Here is a 15,471-nt window from a genome sequence, read left to right on the forward strand (position 1 = left end):
TTAGTGAATTTTTATTTACCTAATATTTGTAATTTAATAATGAGTACCAACCACTTACATATTTTAATCAATGGTAACACTTAATTCTACAAATATTTTTATATTATTCAACCCGCAATGTTATTTATAATATTTTTTTTCCTAAACGTTTTCTCAATAAGATTTTTATAAAATTACTATAACACTGATATTTCAGATATTTGTATGATCTTGTACATTCGTAATGAATAAACTAGTCATTATTTTTAATTTTTAATTTTGTATATTATATAATTTAAAAATAAAAGTAAAACATTTTATAACTTATCGATGATAATAAACTAAATATTATTACTGCGGAATATTAAAAAACTTGTATGCTTTATATTATAAAATAAATATTAATAAACACAGGTTTAAATTGATAATTGATGTTGATGTTTGTCTTGTATAATATTAGAATAAGTATGTATAGAAGTTCTCGTCACGGCGCATAACGTCGTCGTTGTGTCTACGAGGCTTTTTGGAGAGCTTCCAGTTCGCTCTGAAATGTAATATAATAGCAATAATTAACAAGTAACCGGCGTTGTTTTTTCCTCAATCATTTTAGGTTTCCCTTTAAGTGCCTCCTAAACGACCAATATTAACCGATACTTTAATGACCGTCAACTAATTTATTATGATAATATCATCATAAATTGTGTATTTACGTAAGCGTACGAGAAGCATACACCAGTGTTTTTATTAAAATTTATTGACGTATGAAAATGGTAATATTTATATTATTCTCGTATAATTAAATTATTCTTTTGAAATAGAAACATTACGCTAGACAAACAAATTCCGGTTTTAATGTACGTATGGTTTCACGCGATAATAACATTATTTATGAATAAATATTACTGACGCAGGAATATTGTAGAGGTACTTTAATTATTCGTGATTTCCAAGAGAGCATACGATCTCGTATAAGGTAGACTGCGTATATTATATGGGTACCCAGGACCCGCCTGATATAATATATTATATTGAGCGATCGAAGCAGTAATTTTTAAATATTTAAACACCGATTAAACTATTATAATATAATATGCTACAGTTGATTTACAGGAAATAATAATAATATAATAATATTCTTTATCGTCTGACGTCCCGGTGGAAAATAAAAAAAAATAACAGGTATGAGTACTAAGTATAAATCAGTATAATACGTATAATAATATAGTTATTCGCACCTTTACGCCGTTCAGACGATCGATGAGGCTTTGAATGATGACGTCTTTCACGTAGCCGGAAACTTCCTTTTTGAAGTCCGCGTCGCCCTCGTCCGCCAGATGGGTGGCGCACACGATTATGTACTTGATGGCGCACTCAAAGCCCCAGCGCACTTTCTTGGCGCTCGGACCGCCGCCCGCGTGATGGTACTTGAGGTCGGCGTGGTACTTGGCGGCGTCAGCCCATTCGCCGGCGAAGGATTTGGCCCGGTCGTCCACGCCGGATTTGTCGGTGACCTGTGCAAGGTGGACGGACAGGTGAGGTGAGGACGGTGGTGGAAATTACATTTTGACGGGCGTTCATCGCGAACACGCCGGAAAAAACGGTCGGAAAACCTATCATAGATACGCGAGACGGAGAGTATTTGATGGTATTCGCATCACACGATGGCATTGCAGCGTGTCGCGTCATCTCCACGGTAATCGTCGGCGGTTATCATAGTCACGGCGATATCAAGGATTTTATTACTCGGGTGTTTATATAGTTGTACCTGTTTCACCAGAGCGTCCATTAACGATTTCAGGTCTCCTTGGAACCCGTCAAGACCCTTAACGGCGACGTCCAGCGTGCGTCCCTCGTTCTGCACCCCCAGGGTGTCAAACACTTCCGAAGACAATCGTTTAATGGTATTCTCGTATTCAGTTACCCATTCGAAATGGGCGTTGTGCTAAAACAATAATTCGTATTTAACTGCAAGATCGTCTTCTATTACGATATCAATGATGAGAAAACAATTATACTTTACAACAATAATATAAATATATAATAATAGCTTATAATATAGTAATGCATTTTTTATCGTTATGGTATTGGCAGTAACATTATATACATCCGTAGTCTGAGTTTAAACTTAGACGGTCATGAATGCGGTAAACGAACGGTTAAAGAATGCGTGTAAAAAATGTTAAAACAATAGAATAATATGAAAACGAAACCGGTGCTTGTATATTATTATTTTATTTTACCAGCGAGTAGCGGGAAATCAGGGTGGTTGACTCGCGGTAAAAAGACCGAAGACGACGACGACTATATTATATTTATTAAAACAAACGTCGTTATTAAGTGTGTATATAATATTATAGACTTTAAACAATTTGAACTTTAACGCATTTCGGGGAAACGTACGTCGTAACTTTTTTATCGCCTATTCGTCGAATGATATATTTTACGTACACAATAACAATACTATAATAGTGTAGTGTTTTATTTTCGAGTATATAACTTTAAAAACAAATATACGAAATGCCGTAAAAGTGCACATACAACGCTGTCGGTTCGTTTTGTAAAATACTTAAACCTTGGCACATCACAAGAATTTAATATTTGTTTCCACGCATCAAAAAACGTTATAACAATAGCAATATTATAATCGTCGGATATAAAAAAAAAAAACACGAAATATTCAAAACGAGCGGTTATTTTTGGGTTTTATCAGTTGTCTCCGAAATTGCTGACAACTCATTTCGTTGCACGACGGGTTCGTTGATAATGAAATAAAACGATTACACGCACATTACGCGTTTCATCGTATTTTCATCTATGTCTGTGATAGAAAAGACTCTTGGACATAACTATGAAAAAGTATCCATCAAACGCGTATTCCGATATTATAGTCTCGCGATGTCAGCAGACCGTAATATATTTACACCGCTCTGCATCATATATCTCTAATTATTGTGAGTTAAACACGCTACTTGTTTTTCCTTTTAAAAACCCGAAACACCATGTCTTAACACCAGCAGAACGCCAAATATCAATAAGTCACCACAATCGTGAGGAAGTATCCCCTACAATCGAGAAATTAAACAATTGGTAATGGTTTTAACCTATACAGGTTCCGCTTCCTCGCTGTATCTGAAATGACAAAGTCTACTCTAAAAGTCATATCGCATCACCACAACGACCCTCATATTACCACCAACACACAGCAGCGTATCTCCTCTAATTATTCAGAAGAAATCACGTAATAAACAGATCGGTCAATAAAGTACGATAACAATTTTCCAACCAGTAAAACTGACCCTGATTCAAAATATAAATCATGGTCTGCCCACATAAACTAGTTTCCTTCCTACAGACGAGCTAAAATTACTTTTCACTGCGGTTACTAACTATAGTCAATCCTTAAAAACTACTAATAACATAATATTCAATCTTTCCATCCTGCACTTTGAGTACTATTTAAAAAAAAAAAAACAATTCTTGAACAGTTTAACTCAGATAATCTAGTAAACCCTATACTATATAATGTTATTGTTACTTATGTATATACATATATATTTTCAGGGTTATATCAATCGATATTATCATACTATATCATTTTTTTTTTACTCTAATAAAATGTATAAATTAAATAAATTAATGTTAATAAACAATACTTTAAACACGTAGATATTTGAGGTTAGCATCTAAAAACGCATATTATGGGCCATAATTATAATCTATAAGATATTATTATGGGAATAAAACTTACCCAACTATTACCCTATACATTTTGGGAAAAATGTGATGTAGGTAACATTATTTACAGAACAAACCTAAATAACACCTCTTCGATTTTATTCCTATAAAACCTACGTAATTGAACTTTATAAGAATGGAGGAACTAAAGAAAATGTGTGGAAATATTTCGTTTTTGAATAATGCACGAAAATGGTTAACCTTTGAAAATAGAAAAAACGCAAAACTATGTAAAAAATAACCTTTGCTTTTATCTAGTACGCGTAACTATGAAGAGGAATAATGAACGGGGATATTATTATATTTATTTATTAGATTGTACAAGCTCAGACTGTCTGAAAAAAAACCAAATAGGCAGGTTATAGGGTATTCTGTTGTCGGAATTATGTTTTATATGGTAATCCCAATATTATACTAACTATTATATTACAATGCTGGCGTATTGCGGGTCTGAAAAAAACAAATGTCGACTATAATAATAATATAGTTGTCTATTATGTATATTTAACAATAGTTATAATATAATCTCCGAAATATGTATTTACTTTGAGTTTAAGCTCTTTTCGCATACACTAAATAAAGTACTTATATTATATATTATTATGTATACGGTTTCGCTGTGATCCGACCGACCAGCACGGAATATTTGCAACGACTTTATTATCATTGTACGCGTCCCTCTCACTATCTCTGTCTCTCTCTCTCTCTCAATATGTATACACTACAACTATGGTGGACAAAAGGTTTACGGTTTACCGGCGAACCCCTGGATGAGCTGTGGTTAGCGAGTGACCCCCTCACCCTACACCGTTTCCTCTTTGCGTTCTACGCTAAGCCGTAGCCGGACTGTGGATATTAATAGTCGCAGACCAACGGGAAACCGATTGGGTCGGATATAGTATATACTTTTGGATTTGCATCGAACGACTATTATAAAAATAGGAATATATATATATTTTTTTTAACAATATGTTTATTCAACGTGAATAGGCTGTATTGACATGCCGGTGCGTCCTGTACCACTGGGCACGGGAAGAATCATTCTTCGACTTTAATATTATAATTTATATACATCTCTCGGTTCAACAGTCGACGAAACACGTATTCACAAGGAGTGGCCTCTATAATATCTTACAACGGACAATTTTTGCGGCCAATTATTATAATATTATGACGTCTTAACGTAATATACGTTGGAACTCTGTTCAAATAGGTTATCATTATAATATAATATTATTAAAATATTATTCTTAGATTTGCCAGCCGAACCTCTCCGGAAAGTATAATCGTCCTTCTCGGCTGCCTACGAATTTGACTCGCATGTCGCATAGTGCATACATATAATAATGTTACATTATAATTGCACGAGTATACGAAGTAAGTATAATATGCTTGACAAAGTTCGGGTCTTTTGTGCACCGTAGTTTGCGTTCCGGTCTCCCTGACTGCTGATTTTTTCCACTCAAATGTCAATCATTTTTAACCTATCTATCCGTGAGAAAAGTTAATCCTTCATGAGGGGGGGACTACAATCTAAACACCATCAGTCCTTAGTTCAAAATATTATTTCCATCTTTATAAACTCGGACTTTGTAATTGTTGTTATAATTATAATATTGTCTATTATATGTATATCTATATCTATTATCTAACAATATAATAGACTTAGAAGTTAGAAGTAATGGCTACGTTTGACAACCACCGAATATCAAAACATTTAGAAATCTACAAAATGTCACGACATTTGTCTTAATCAAACTTCGACAGACCAGCTGGGTTGTGCTTGTGACTGCAGGGCCAACAAAAAATCGTAGTAGATCGCGCAACGACGGTGCATATATTTTGCACGTCGAGATGGCCAACACGCTGTGTGATTTTAAATAAAACAGGTCGAAACCGAAATGTATAGCTAAAACTGACTTGAAAATAATGCGCGTGGGTTTTTTCATTATTCTACGTACCTATATAATGGTGTTTTTTAATTTAAATTGGATCGGAATTGAAGAACAATACACAAAATCATTAGCACCGGTAACTTTTCGAGACGCTAATTTTTTCAAAAAAATATATAGTTTTTATAAACCAGCTGTTTGTCAGCCTCGTACGTTGTGGAACGTTGCCGGACGTCGGTTGCAATCGCTATTTGAACAGTACGTGCATATATGATTAATTTGAAATGGACATTTTTTTTATCAATTTCATAACGAGGACCTACGTGGTAGTAGGCACGGTTGAATTAACCATCGGTAGATTATTGCGTATTATACACCCCTTCTCCATTATATATTTGAAAAACAAAAATGTCAGCGTATATGAGCCAATAATAATATGCACCTAATCAAGACGTAAACATGGTGGGATTGCCTTACATGGGTCTTAAGGGTACCTATACGCAAAATTGATGAATTCTGTGATATCCCGTTACGCGGCCATTTTGTATTTGATTATAACAATCCTGAACGCAATAACTTTTACCTATTTCGACTATGGTATTTAAGTAAGGGTAAGGCATTGTGTATAATATTATTATGAGCGCATTGAAACTCTAGTGCAGCAAACATTATATTCATTCATAGTTATTATTGTATTGCGACCGCCGCCATTTTATTTTAAATTTGACATTTTGTGTGCATTTGATTGAATAGATTGAATACCTATTCATCATATTATTAATATTATTACTTCTTCATACGATTTTATTATTACACGCATGCTGTACACGTAAATATTCGTATTAATGTAGGTAGGGACTCATCAATAATCATCCGACTTTTAAACTTCGCGGTTCTATGAAATGTTTTCCCACTACTTTTCACTCGATAATATTATTAACACAAACCATAGGTTTACTTTACTCAGATTTTGTATAAAAAGAAAAATAGTGATTTCTCGACAAAAACTGCACTCCATCAACACTGTGCAAAAACATCGTTGAGTTATCAAAAAGTCACTCAAGTACCCAAGTTACAAAAAATAAAGTGTGTTATCAAAATGACACAGAGTAGTTTCATAAATTCATTAGTATGTAGAGTTATTTAAAATTGTTGGTATTTGATCAAGTGAGTGTTTATTTAAAACAAAAAAAATTGAACTCTGGCGGCTACTGCTATAGTATGATGTATTTGAATAGTGCTATTGTATTACTATAAAAATATACAATGCGGGAATGTGAATATTCATGTCGAATTGCATACATTGTATAATTAGTTGTAGTCATAAATAATAGTAACCGCCAAGGCAAGTTAAATTATTTGTATTAAATTAACACACTTCATTAAATACAAAATAATTATAAATACTTCTATACTAATGAATTTATGAAATTACTTAGGCCCTTTTCGATGTCACAACTTTTCCAACTTGAGTTTTTTTTTTTACTTAGCGATGTTTTTACACGGAGTTGACGGAGTGTTTTTGTTGGAATATTAGTTAGATTAAACGTCATTTTTTCTCATAAAAAACTATCAGGGCGGGGACAGTTGTGAGGCCGGTACATTGGCGCCATGACTGTCGAGGACAATGGAAACGTTTCAAAGTCTACTACAGGGTCGAACACATTGAAAATTTGTATGTATTTACACAATAATAATGACGAAATTTTGAACGAAACGTTTGGATGGATATTATAGGTGTATAATATGATATTTTCTCTTAAATCCTAGGAAAAAATTAAGGCGGTATACCGATAAAACGCCCGCCGAATAATCAAATACTGTTATTTACGATTGAATCGTCCACGCACGTACCTATATATCTGTGGATTCGTTTTACAGTCAATCGGCATTGTCAACATTTAGCAATAAATCGCTTCCGATCGACGTGCGTTTCCGGAATTTCGTACTGCAGTAGCAATAATATAATATTACAATAATAAATAAAACGGATGTGCTGCGCATATAACATGTCTATGGTTGTTTTTTGTCGTCGTTATATTTGTGTGCACCTATGTATAGTTTTTTTTGGTACTAAACGCCGGACTCGATTGAAAATAATTCGTATTCAATAAAAACAACTACCGAGACACGCTTGAAAGTATACGTTTACGTTATCGAGTTTCAAGTTCGGTTACCAATAATGTGGTACAACATGTGGTTCTATGGTACAACGTACGCTGCCAACCTCGTAATCCCCTCCTCCCGTGCAATTTAAAGAAACACAATATTAATTTGTCGAGCGATGTTCAATCGTGGATCTTTGCAGTTATGATTTTTTAATAGCAGTGGTGGCGAACTCATTATACTCGGTACTAATTGTGTTGGGAGCACTGGGAGACGGCTTATCAGTCCTCATTGTTTTTAAAAAAATTTATTCGTACTCCTACCAACGTCCAACACTACATTCCGATAAATAAGACGTTTGAATATTTAGGTAAGTACGCACATTTACACCTCATTTGCATGTCAATCGCACTGGTCCCCCCAATTCAAGCACCGGATTTATACCACGGTTGGCCGTCAGAGGACGAGACCGTTCGTTATCCGACCCGAAACTGGCACTATAATGAAGTCAATCGACATTTCTGTATTCGATACAATTATTTTGTAAGTAATAGTCATATCGATAAAAACTACATTATAGCATAATATACAGTACGTATTATTAGAATGCACTTACTTTTACGACTTCGTAGTCGACTCCGTCCAGACACTTGACACTGTCGGGCACGCCGGCGTTAGACATATTCGTAGGTGCAACGGAAATAGACAATAAAATATACGACTAAACAACAACTCGTGAGATGTGATAACTTCGGTGCAGCTGCGTCCAATAAACGTGAAGCTGGCAATACGACCACTGCGATAGTGCGACACTCCTCGTGAAACGGAACGGCGCCATCACGTAATATTATCAAACACAGTGACGTCAGTGACGTCGGTAGTAACCGTGACCTTGGTACCGCGGCGGCCGTGGCGATAAAAATAAACACATAAATAATATAATGATTAAAACGGTAATGTGATACGCGTGTTGGTGCTGTTATATACACAGATATCTATATACTATATACAATGCACTATATTGATGCCTGTGGTTATATAATAATATTTCTGGCTGACAACACGATAATAGGTATTGTGTAATATATTGTTCAAGCAAAGTCCGCGATGGCGGCGTGCATCATCAGCATCTGAATAATATTCTTATAAAAGTTAAATCTCATGCTGATTGTCAATTACTACAAGATGACCTCAGCTCGGTGATACTCTGGACTAAGGTTTAACGTTAAATCCCTTGGAATGTCAATCATTTTCATTCTTTTAGGCCCTTCTCTCCGATACATTATACATTTATACTTACAACATTAACGGAACTCATATCGCCCGTGCTGGTAACTTTGTTAAAGACCTGGGTGTCATTTTTGATACAGAATTGAATTACCACGCTTAACACCTGCTGTAAGGCCTTAAAAATTCTTGGCTTTGTGAAGAGAACCTGTTTAGAATTGAAAATAGTAGCTCCAATCAAATCTCTCTACTGTGACCTGTACGTTATTTGCTAGAGTATGAAGTCATAATACGGAATAATTATAATTTTAGTTTATCCAAGCGTTGAAAGTTTCTAAGTTTGACTGCTTTTGAACACATAACACACGACTACACTTCAGTACTCCAGCCCATTGGTCTATCCACTCTAGCAGGCAGAAGGTTGAAATTTCTTTGTAAGTTACTTAATAGTAATATTGACCCCCCCTTCCTTCTTAAAGTGCCTCAAATTTAAAAATTTTTCTCTAGGACTAACTCTCCTTTTCATACGTCTATATGCACCACTAACTATGCCATGAACCAATATTATTATATGTTATTAATTGATTAAATTTATTTTACCTGTTATTATATATTATATGTATTACCTTTTCAACCAATTTTTGCTAACAATGTATTTCCTAGTTTGTTTAAATTATTGTATAAATATACTAAAAAATGTCTGTAGTATTATAACTTTGGGCTTCTGCCCGTATTTTTAATAAAATCAAATAAAAAATAAAAATTATTATATTCTGTACGGTATAGTAATAATTATGCATAGAGTTATTAAAATCAATTTTTAAAATAACCTTCCTTTAAATTAAAATAATTGAGTGTGTACGTGATCAATAGATTTTCCCATCAGGTAATAATAATTGCATTGAAAACTTTTTTCAAAATCACATACAGTTAGGTAACACCTGTAATAATTGCAGGCGCTATTAAATTAAATATCATTTATATTAAAATTATATACAAAACCCATATAACTATATAAGTTTTAATAGCTAGGTACTTTGAGATTGATATGAGATATATATTTTTAAACTTTTAATTAATTAAAAATGTACGACAGCTTAGTGCTGTATACCGACTGGAAAACATAAACAATATTTTTCCAATTTACAACTTTCTAATTGTTCAGTGCAGACGTATCTCCTGCGAATAGGCGGTCAGCCACGACAACTCGCGCCGCCATAGGACAGCGGATTTCATAGTAAAATATAAAATAATGAAAGCAATAATAAATACCAATTGCCTCAATGAATAAAATATGTGTTGTATTAAACAAAAATATAATATTATCGCTGAAGACGTCTGTTCGGGACAGCAATAATAATATACACAATAGTAACAATAATAAAAAAACAGAATTCAATTCAGTGTGGTACAGTGGTGGATTTATGGGGGGGGGGGGGGCGTAGAGATCACCCCCTTCATCTTGGAGTTCAAATCCGATTGCTATAATTACGGTCATGTCTTCTTTGTACCTCCCATCCTATATGGCACTCATAAATATCCCTATTCATACCTCCCCCCCTTAGATATCGACAAGATACATCCTTTGTATTATACATGGGAAACACTAAACGGAAGATGAATTTATTAGTATCTCCGGGCAACAATATTGTTATCGGCATGTGTACTGAGCAGCAACGGCGTTTGATTATGTCGACGTCCAGCTGATGATAGTATCCATATTTGGGTGGTGCCGACACGATGGAACTGAACGATTTAATACAAATTACGAGTCACCCGACGGTGAAATAAAACACCTATAATATATTAATTATACAGTAAAACTTGACACTATCGGTCGCTGAAATGTTGTCCGATATTCAGAATAGGTTCATATTTTAGAGAGTTTGCAATTGGGTCCCAAGAAAATACCGCTATTAGGAGTTGTCATTAGGGGAGGTTTCACCGTCTATACTCTATATATTATGATAATTTTTGCGCAAAAAAGTAAGCACCAATTGTGACGGCCGAACTCGGACGTGCCAGGACTGTCAAATGCCAAAAATAATACCTCGGCCCCCAAAACGCACGATCGGTGAAAGACAAAAAGAGACGGTTTGCCACTCCCCAACGATTGAACGATTATGTAGACGAACGGTCGCACATACTTAAAGCATGCGATGTGGCGTCTGGATAAAGTACATAAACTGGCCACGAACTGCAGGCAGTGCTACGAAACGGATGAACCAGTCACACGATAAGGCAAGTGGTTACGGGTGTACGACAGCGGGTGACCAAAACGCAGTCCAACCGTATCTTGGCGTGACGGCGAAAATGCAACTCCGACGGCGGGTGGGGTGCCGGGGAAAACATTTCACTTTATCCTCGGACGCCGCTGATGTTAGCTAAATAATATAAATCAGAAGAGCAAATACGAAAAAAAATAATATTTCGGGACAAAAATTGCCTGTTACGAGTACGAGCTATCTACGATTAATAATATATTACGTTAAGTCGAATGCGCAATAAACTGCGGTATCTTAGTAATTTAAAATACAAAAAAGAAAATATTTAATTTTTTATTTTATTAGATTTGTTGAGAAATTTAGTTATAACTGATAAGTGATAACCTGCATTTTTCTTATAATATCTTTTACATTTTTATACGTATTTCTATACATAATATATATTATATGGGGGACGGAGTGGCCGAGCGGACTAAGGCGTCGGCTGCGACGCAGCCGACCCGGGTTCGATACCTCGGTCGTGGGTGGCATTTTTCTTCGGGCAAGTCACGGTGTCCGGAGAACAAGTGCCACCATCCCCCACCCGGGCATGGCAGATACCTACAGGTGCCCAAATTAAAAATTCTGCCAAAAACAAACACACATGTGTAAACAAACCTACAGTACCCTCCCCTACAGTACTACAGGCTAATTACCTAGTAATTGAAGCCTTAACCCTAATAAAAAATTAAAAAATAAATATATTATATATAGAATGTATTTTATTATATTGTCATAAAAAAGACTAAAATCTAAAATTATAATTTGTTTTTTTTTTACTATAAAGGTTGAATTTTTTATTAGGAATAAGTTAAGTGGTAATGGTGAAATAAAAGTGTTCTCTTAATTAATGGAAGCATAAATATAATAAGGGGAAAATAAACATTTTTGGGTTATCACTTTTACAGGGCTTTAAACCGATTGAAAAAATGTCGGTTTCGATTTTGGTTTAAATTGTTCAATACTGTTATGAGGAAATTTCGGATTTGGTTTCGATTTTGTACACCGGTTTCCAATTTTTTTCGGTTTTGGTTTGGATTTAATACCGGTTTTCAATTTTATCCGATCTTATTTTCGGTTACAGTTTTTCAACTAAAATCGGTTTCAAGGCCTGGACTATTTACGTTCATTCTTAGTTTATTAATTCTTTGAATCGCCGGACCGAGCGTTTGAATAGCCTGTTTTGTAAAGTAAATTTTTCAAAATGTCAAAATACAAAGATTTTCAAAAAAATATAGTTTTTTAAATTATATTTTTAGTTTCGGTTTTTAAGTTAATACCAATATCCAATTTTTTCCGGTTTCGGTTTTGATTTTGTTTTCGGTTTCGGTCCTATAATGGTTTATACCGGTTTCAAGCCCTGCACTTTTAACGGAGAGAAAAAGTAAATTGTAAATTAGAGGGGACTTAAAAGGTTTTTGTGACAATGAGTAAAATGAAACTAAAAAAAAAAGGGCGCCAAAATCGTAAATTCACCTCTGTCTCGGAGGTAAGATTACCAGCTCCACGTCACCGGTGCTCGTGAACTGGTCAGTATTTGACGGCAAGATACACAAAAAAAGCATAAGTGCCGAATGCTATATTATTATCCTAGTTTTTGAATAAATCCTAAGGGTATGCGTATTATATTTTATAATTTAATATAAAATTATACAATATCAGTGTTTTAATTAATGTAATTAAACGGTTATTTAAACTCGCTTGATATTCCTGAAAAACTTCATAATATCTGTCACTATATGAATAAAAGAAAATAAATTTGAAAAAAATAATATAAAATGTAATATTTCAATTCTTATTTTTTATAATATGCTATAAGGGTTACCAAAATCTGTATTTTTTTCGTTTTAGCGGAAAATGGAAGTGAATATTATTACATTATTGTGAATGGCTTTAAACATAGAAAGGTCGTTTTTGACGGAAAAAGCCAAAGCCATGTTTACGCGGAACATAATATATACTGTCAAAACTATTTTGAAAGTTCTTTATTTTTATTTATTTGTAGCCAATTTAAAATTGTTTACACGAATTTTTCAAATTGTTTTTTTATTTTTTTAATTAATCTTCAAGAACATTCCGAACATTCCGAACTTATTGATTATTTTCTCTATTTCTATCTTTGAAGTTTATTCTTTATGCGCGTGTACCTAGGGTATCCCCTTTTCCAATAATATTAAGTGTTTCAGGACGGTGGATTAGCCCGGAATCAAACTTTTTTGCCGTTTACTAAACATTTCTAGTAAGAAAATAATATGGTTATGATAAATGGTAGAATAATCAAATTTATTACTATCGTACAGTACCTAGTTAATTTGTAGTTAATTGCTAACAAAATAACGTTTTTCAACATTCTAACTGTAACATAATAATATATTATATATAATTATTATAAGAGTATTGAACAAAAAGAAAATAAACATGAAAACTAAATAAATAAAGAGATATAATTATTTAATACTTAAAATTTTTTTGGACGATATTAATTATTATTTATTGATATTAATAAACCAAAAAAAAAAACAATATTCACTTGGATTTTACACTGTTTTATTTGTTTAAAATAATAAACAAAACATTTAAAACAAATGTTTTAAATTCATGTTTTAAACATAACAACCCTGGTTATATTACAGTAACGAAGAGATAGAATATGTTAAAACTGCAGGTGGTTGACTGTGCGGAGGAGTAATACGAATTTTTACGAAATTATTTAAATCCGTATGAAATTATCATACAAAAACGTCTGTCTCGGCTTAAGCAAATTAATAAATTCAAGTATAAAAGTAAATAATTCAAATAATGAAATATGGCAATACTACCGCCGCGTACCTGTCCGCGGTAAGCTTTCGTGTTTTATTATTTTGAAATTTAGTTTACGTGACAGAATGGAAATATACTATTAAATGCAGTAGGTACATAAGAGTTAACTTCGCATTGGAACGATTGACGGCGCGCTTATTCAGCTGTTCAAAGCGACGTCCATTTAGACAATCTAACCTTTTTCCCTTTTCTTTTTCATTTCCAAAAGAAAAGTGCAGAGCGCAAGAATCGATACGATAGATTCCTCGTCGGGAAAACGGTTATTGCGGCGGAATCGATACACGTGCTGACGACGACGGCGACTCGGCCGGATAAACGGATAATAGGCAAAAATACCCCCAAACGTGCCCTGCCGCATTTTATATACACATACCTTCATACGGTATACGTGGAATAATTTTTTTTTACCGCTTTTGGCGAATGAGACGAGAGTTGTTTTATTTTTTTGTTTGTTTTTTATTTTGTTTGTTGCGAATTTCATTGATTTCTCCACGACGAGAGCGGCTACTGCGCGCCATGACGATGATGATAATAATAATAATATTCCTACCTGCGCCTCGTGGTTAGGCCCGACAGTAATTGGCTCCCTCGCAGAACATTGCAGCTGCATTAGTTGTATTGTTAACGTACCCGCCCATAGTATGACGTACCGACGACGCGAAATTAAGAAAGCGTAGGTAGGTATGGGATACTGGCTGGATACGTACGACTCTATATTATTATAATTATTATTTATTATTATTATTATTATTATTATTATTATTATTATTATGAATTATGATTATTATAAATAATGTTATTACGACGTGTGCGCATCATAAAAGAGCGGATTAAAAATGTACCCACTACCTGGTATACGGTCGTGCGGCGGAAAGCGAGTTTTCGAATCGAGCCGTAAACATTATGATAATTATATTTTATAAAACGTCGTTTTAAGTCCCTACGCGTTTTCCGGTCCTGCTGTTTTCTTCTCGAAATTTCAGAGGATGGCCAATCGCGTCCACGCGCTACGCATTAATTTATTTCCAAAATAATATTAGGGACCTACACTTCTAGGTGCCTATGCGGCTAAGTGCCAATACCTAGGTAAGTGGTATACGTCATATTTTTGTACTGCATATTGAAATTGGTATATTATTATCCTGTATGTTATGCTTGTAACTTTCCGTTGCAATTATATTATTATTTGTAATATTAATACTAGACAGCAACCCATTATACAATTAGAGAGCTGTCGACAATAATAAAATTGCGTATGCTATACTGCGCTTCGGATTGCATGTTGACACTTTATCACATTTTGATGAACCGCCATTTTCTGTCTAGAGCGCACTCTATTATATATCAGTTACACGAACGTAGAAATAAAAAATTGTTTATAAAATATTCTTATGTTTAGGAAGTTTATCCATTCAGATGTACGATATAAATTTAGCTATTCTTTGTAT

At 34.1% G+C, this 15,471-nt stretch overlaps 2 protein-coding genes across 4 annotated transcripts in view; both read right to left on the bottom strand.

Annotated features, from left to right (window-relative positions):
• Positions 1–15,471, bottom strand: part of LOC132945961 (neuroligin-4, Y-linked-like) — a 454,653-nt gene that overhangs the window by 215,632 nt on the left and 223,550 nt on the right. The gene's annotated exons all lie outside the window — the stretch shown is intronic.
• LOC132945191 (uncharacterized) lies at positions 342–8,528 on the bottom strand. Its single transcript, XM_061014870.1, has 4 exons — positions 8,329–8,528; positions 1,745–1,921; positions 1,215–1,490; positions 342–523 (listed from the first exon to the last, which is right to left on the bottom strand). The coding sequence occupies exons 1-4, from the start codon at positions 8,392–8,394 to the stop codon at positions 491–493; spliced, it is 552 nt and encodes a 183-aa protein (XP_060870853.1). The 5' UTR covers positions 8,395–8,528; the 3' UTR covers positions 342–490.

This window comes from Metopolophium dirhodum, chromosome 5, assembly GCF_019925205.1.
Source record: "Metopolophium dirhodum isolate CAU chromosome 5, ASM1992520v1, whole genome shotgun sequence".
Taxonomy (NCBI): Eukaryota; Metazoa; Arthropoda; class Insecta; order Hemiptera; family Aphididae; genus Metopolophium; species Metopolophium dirhodum.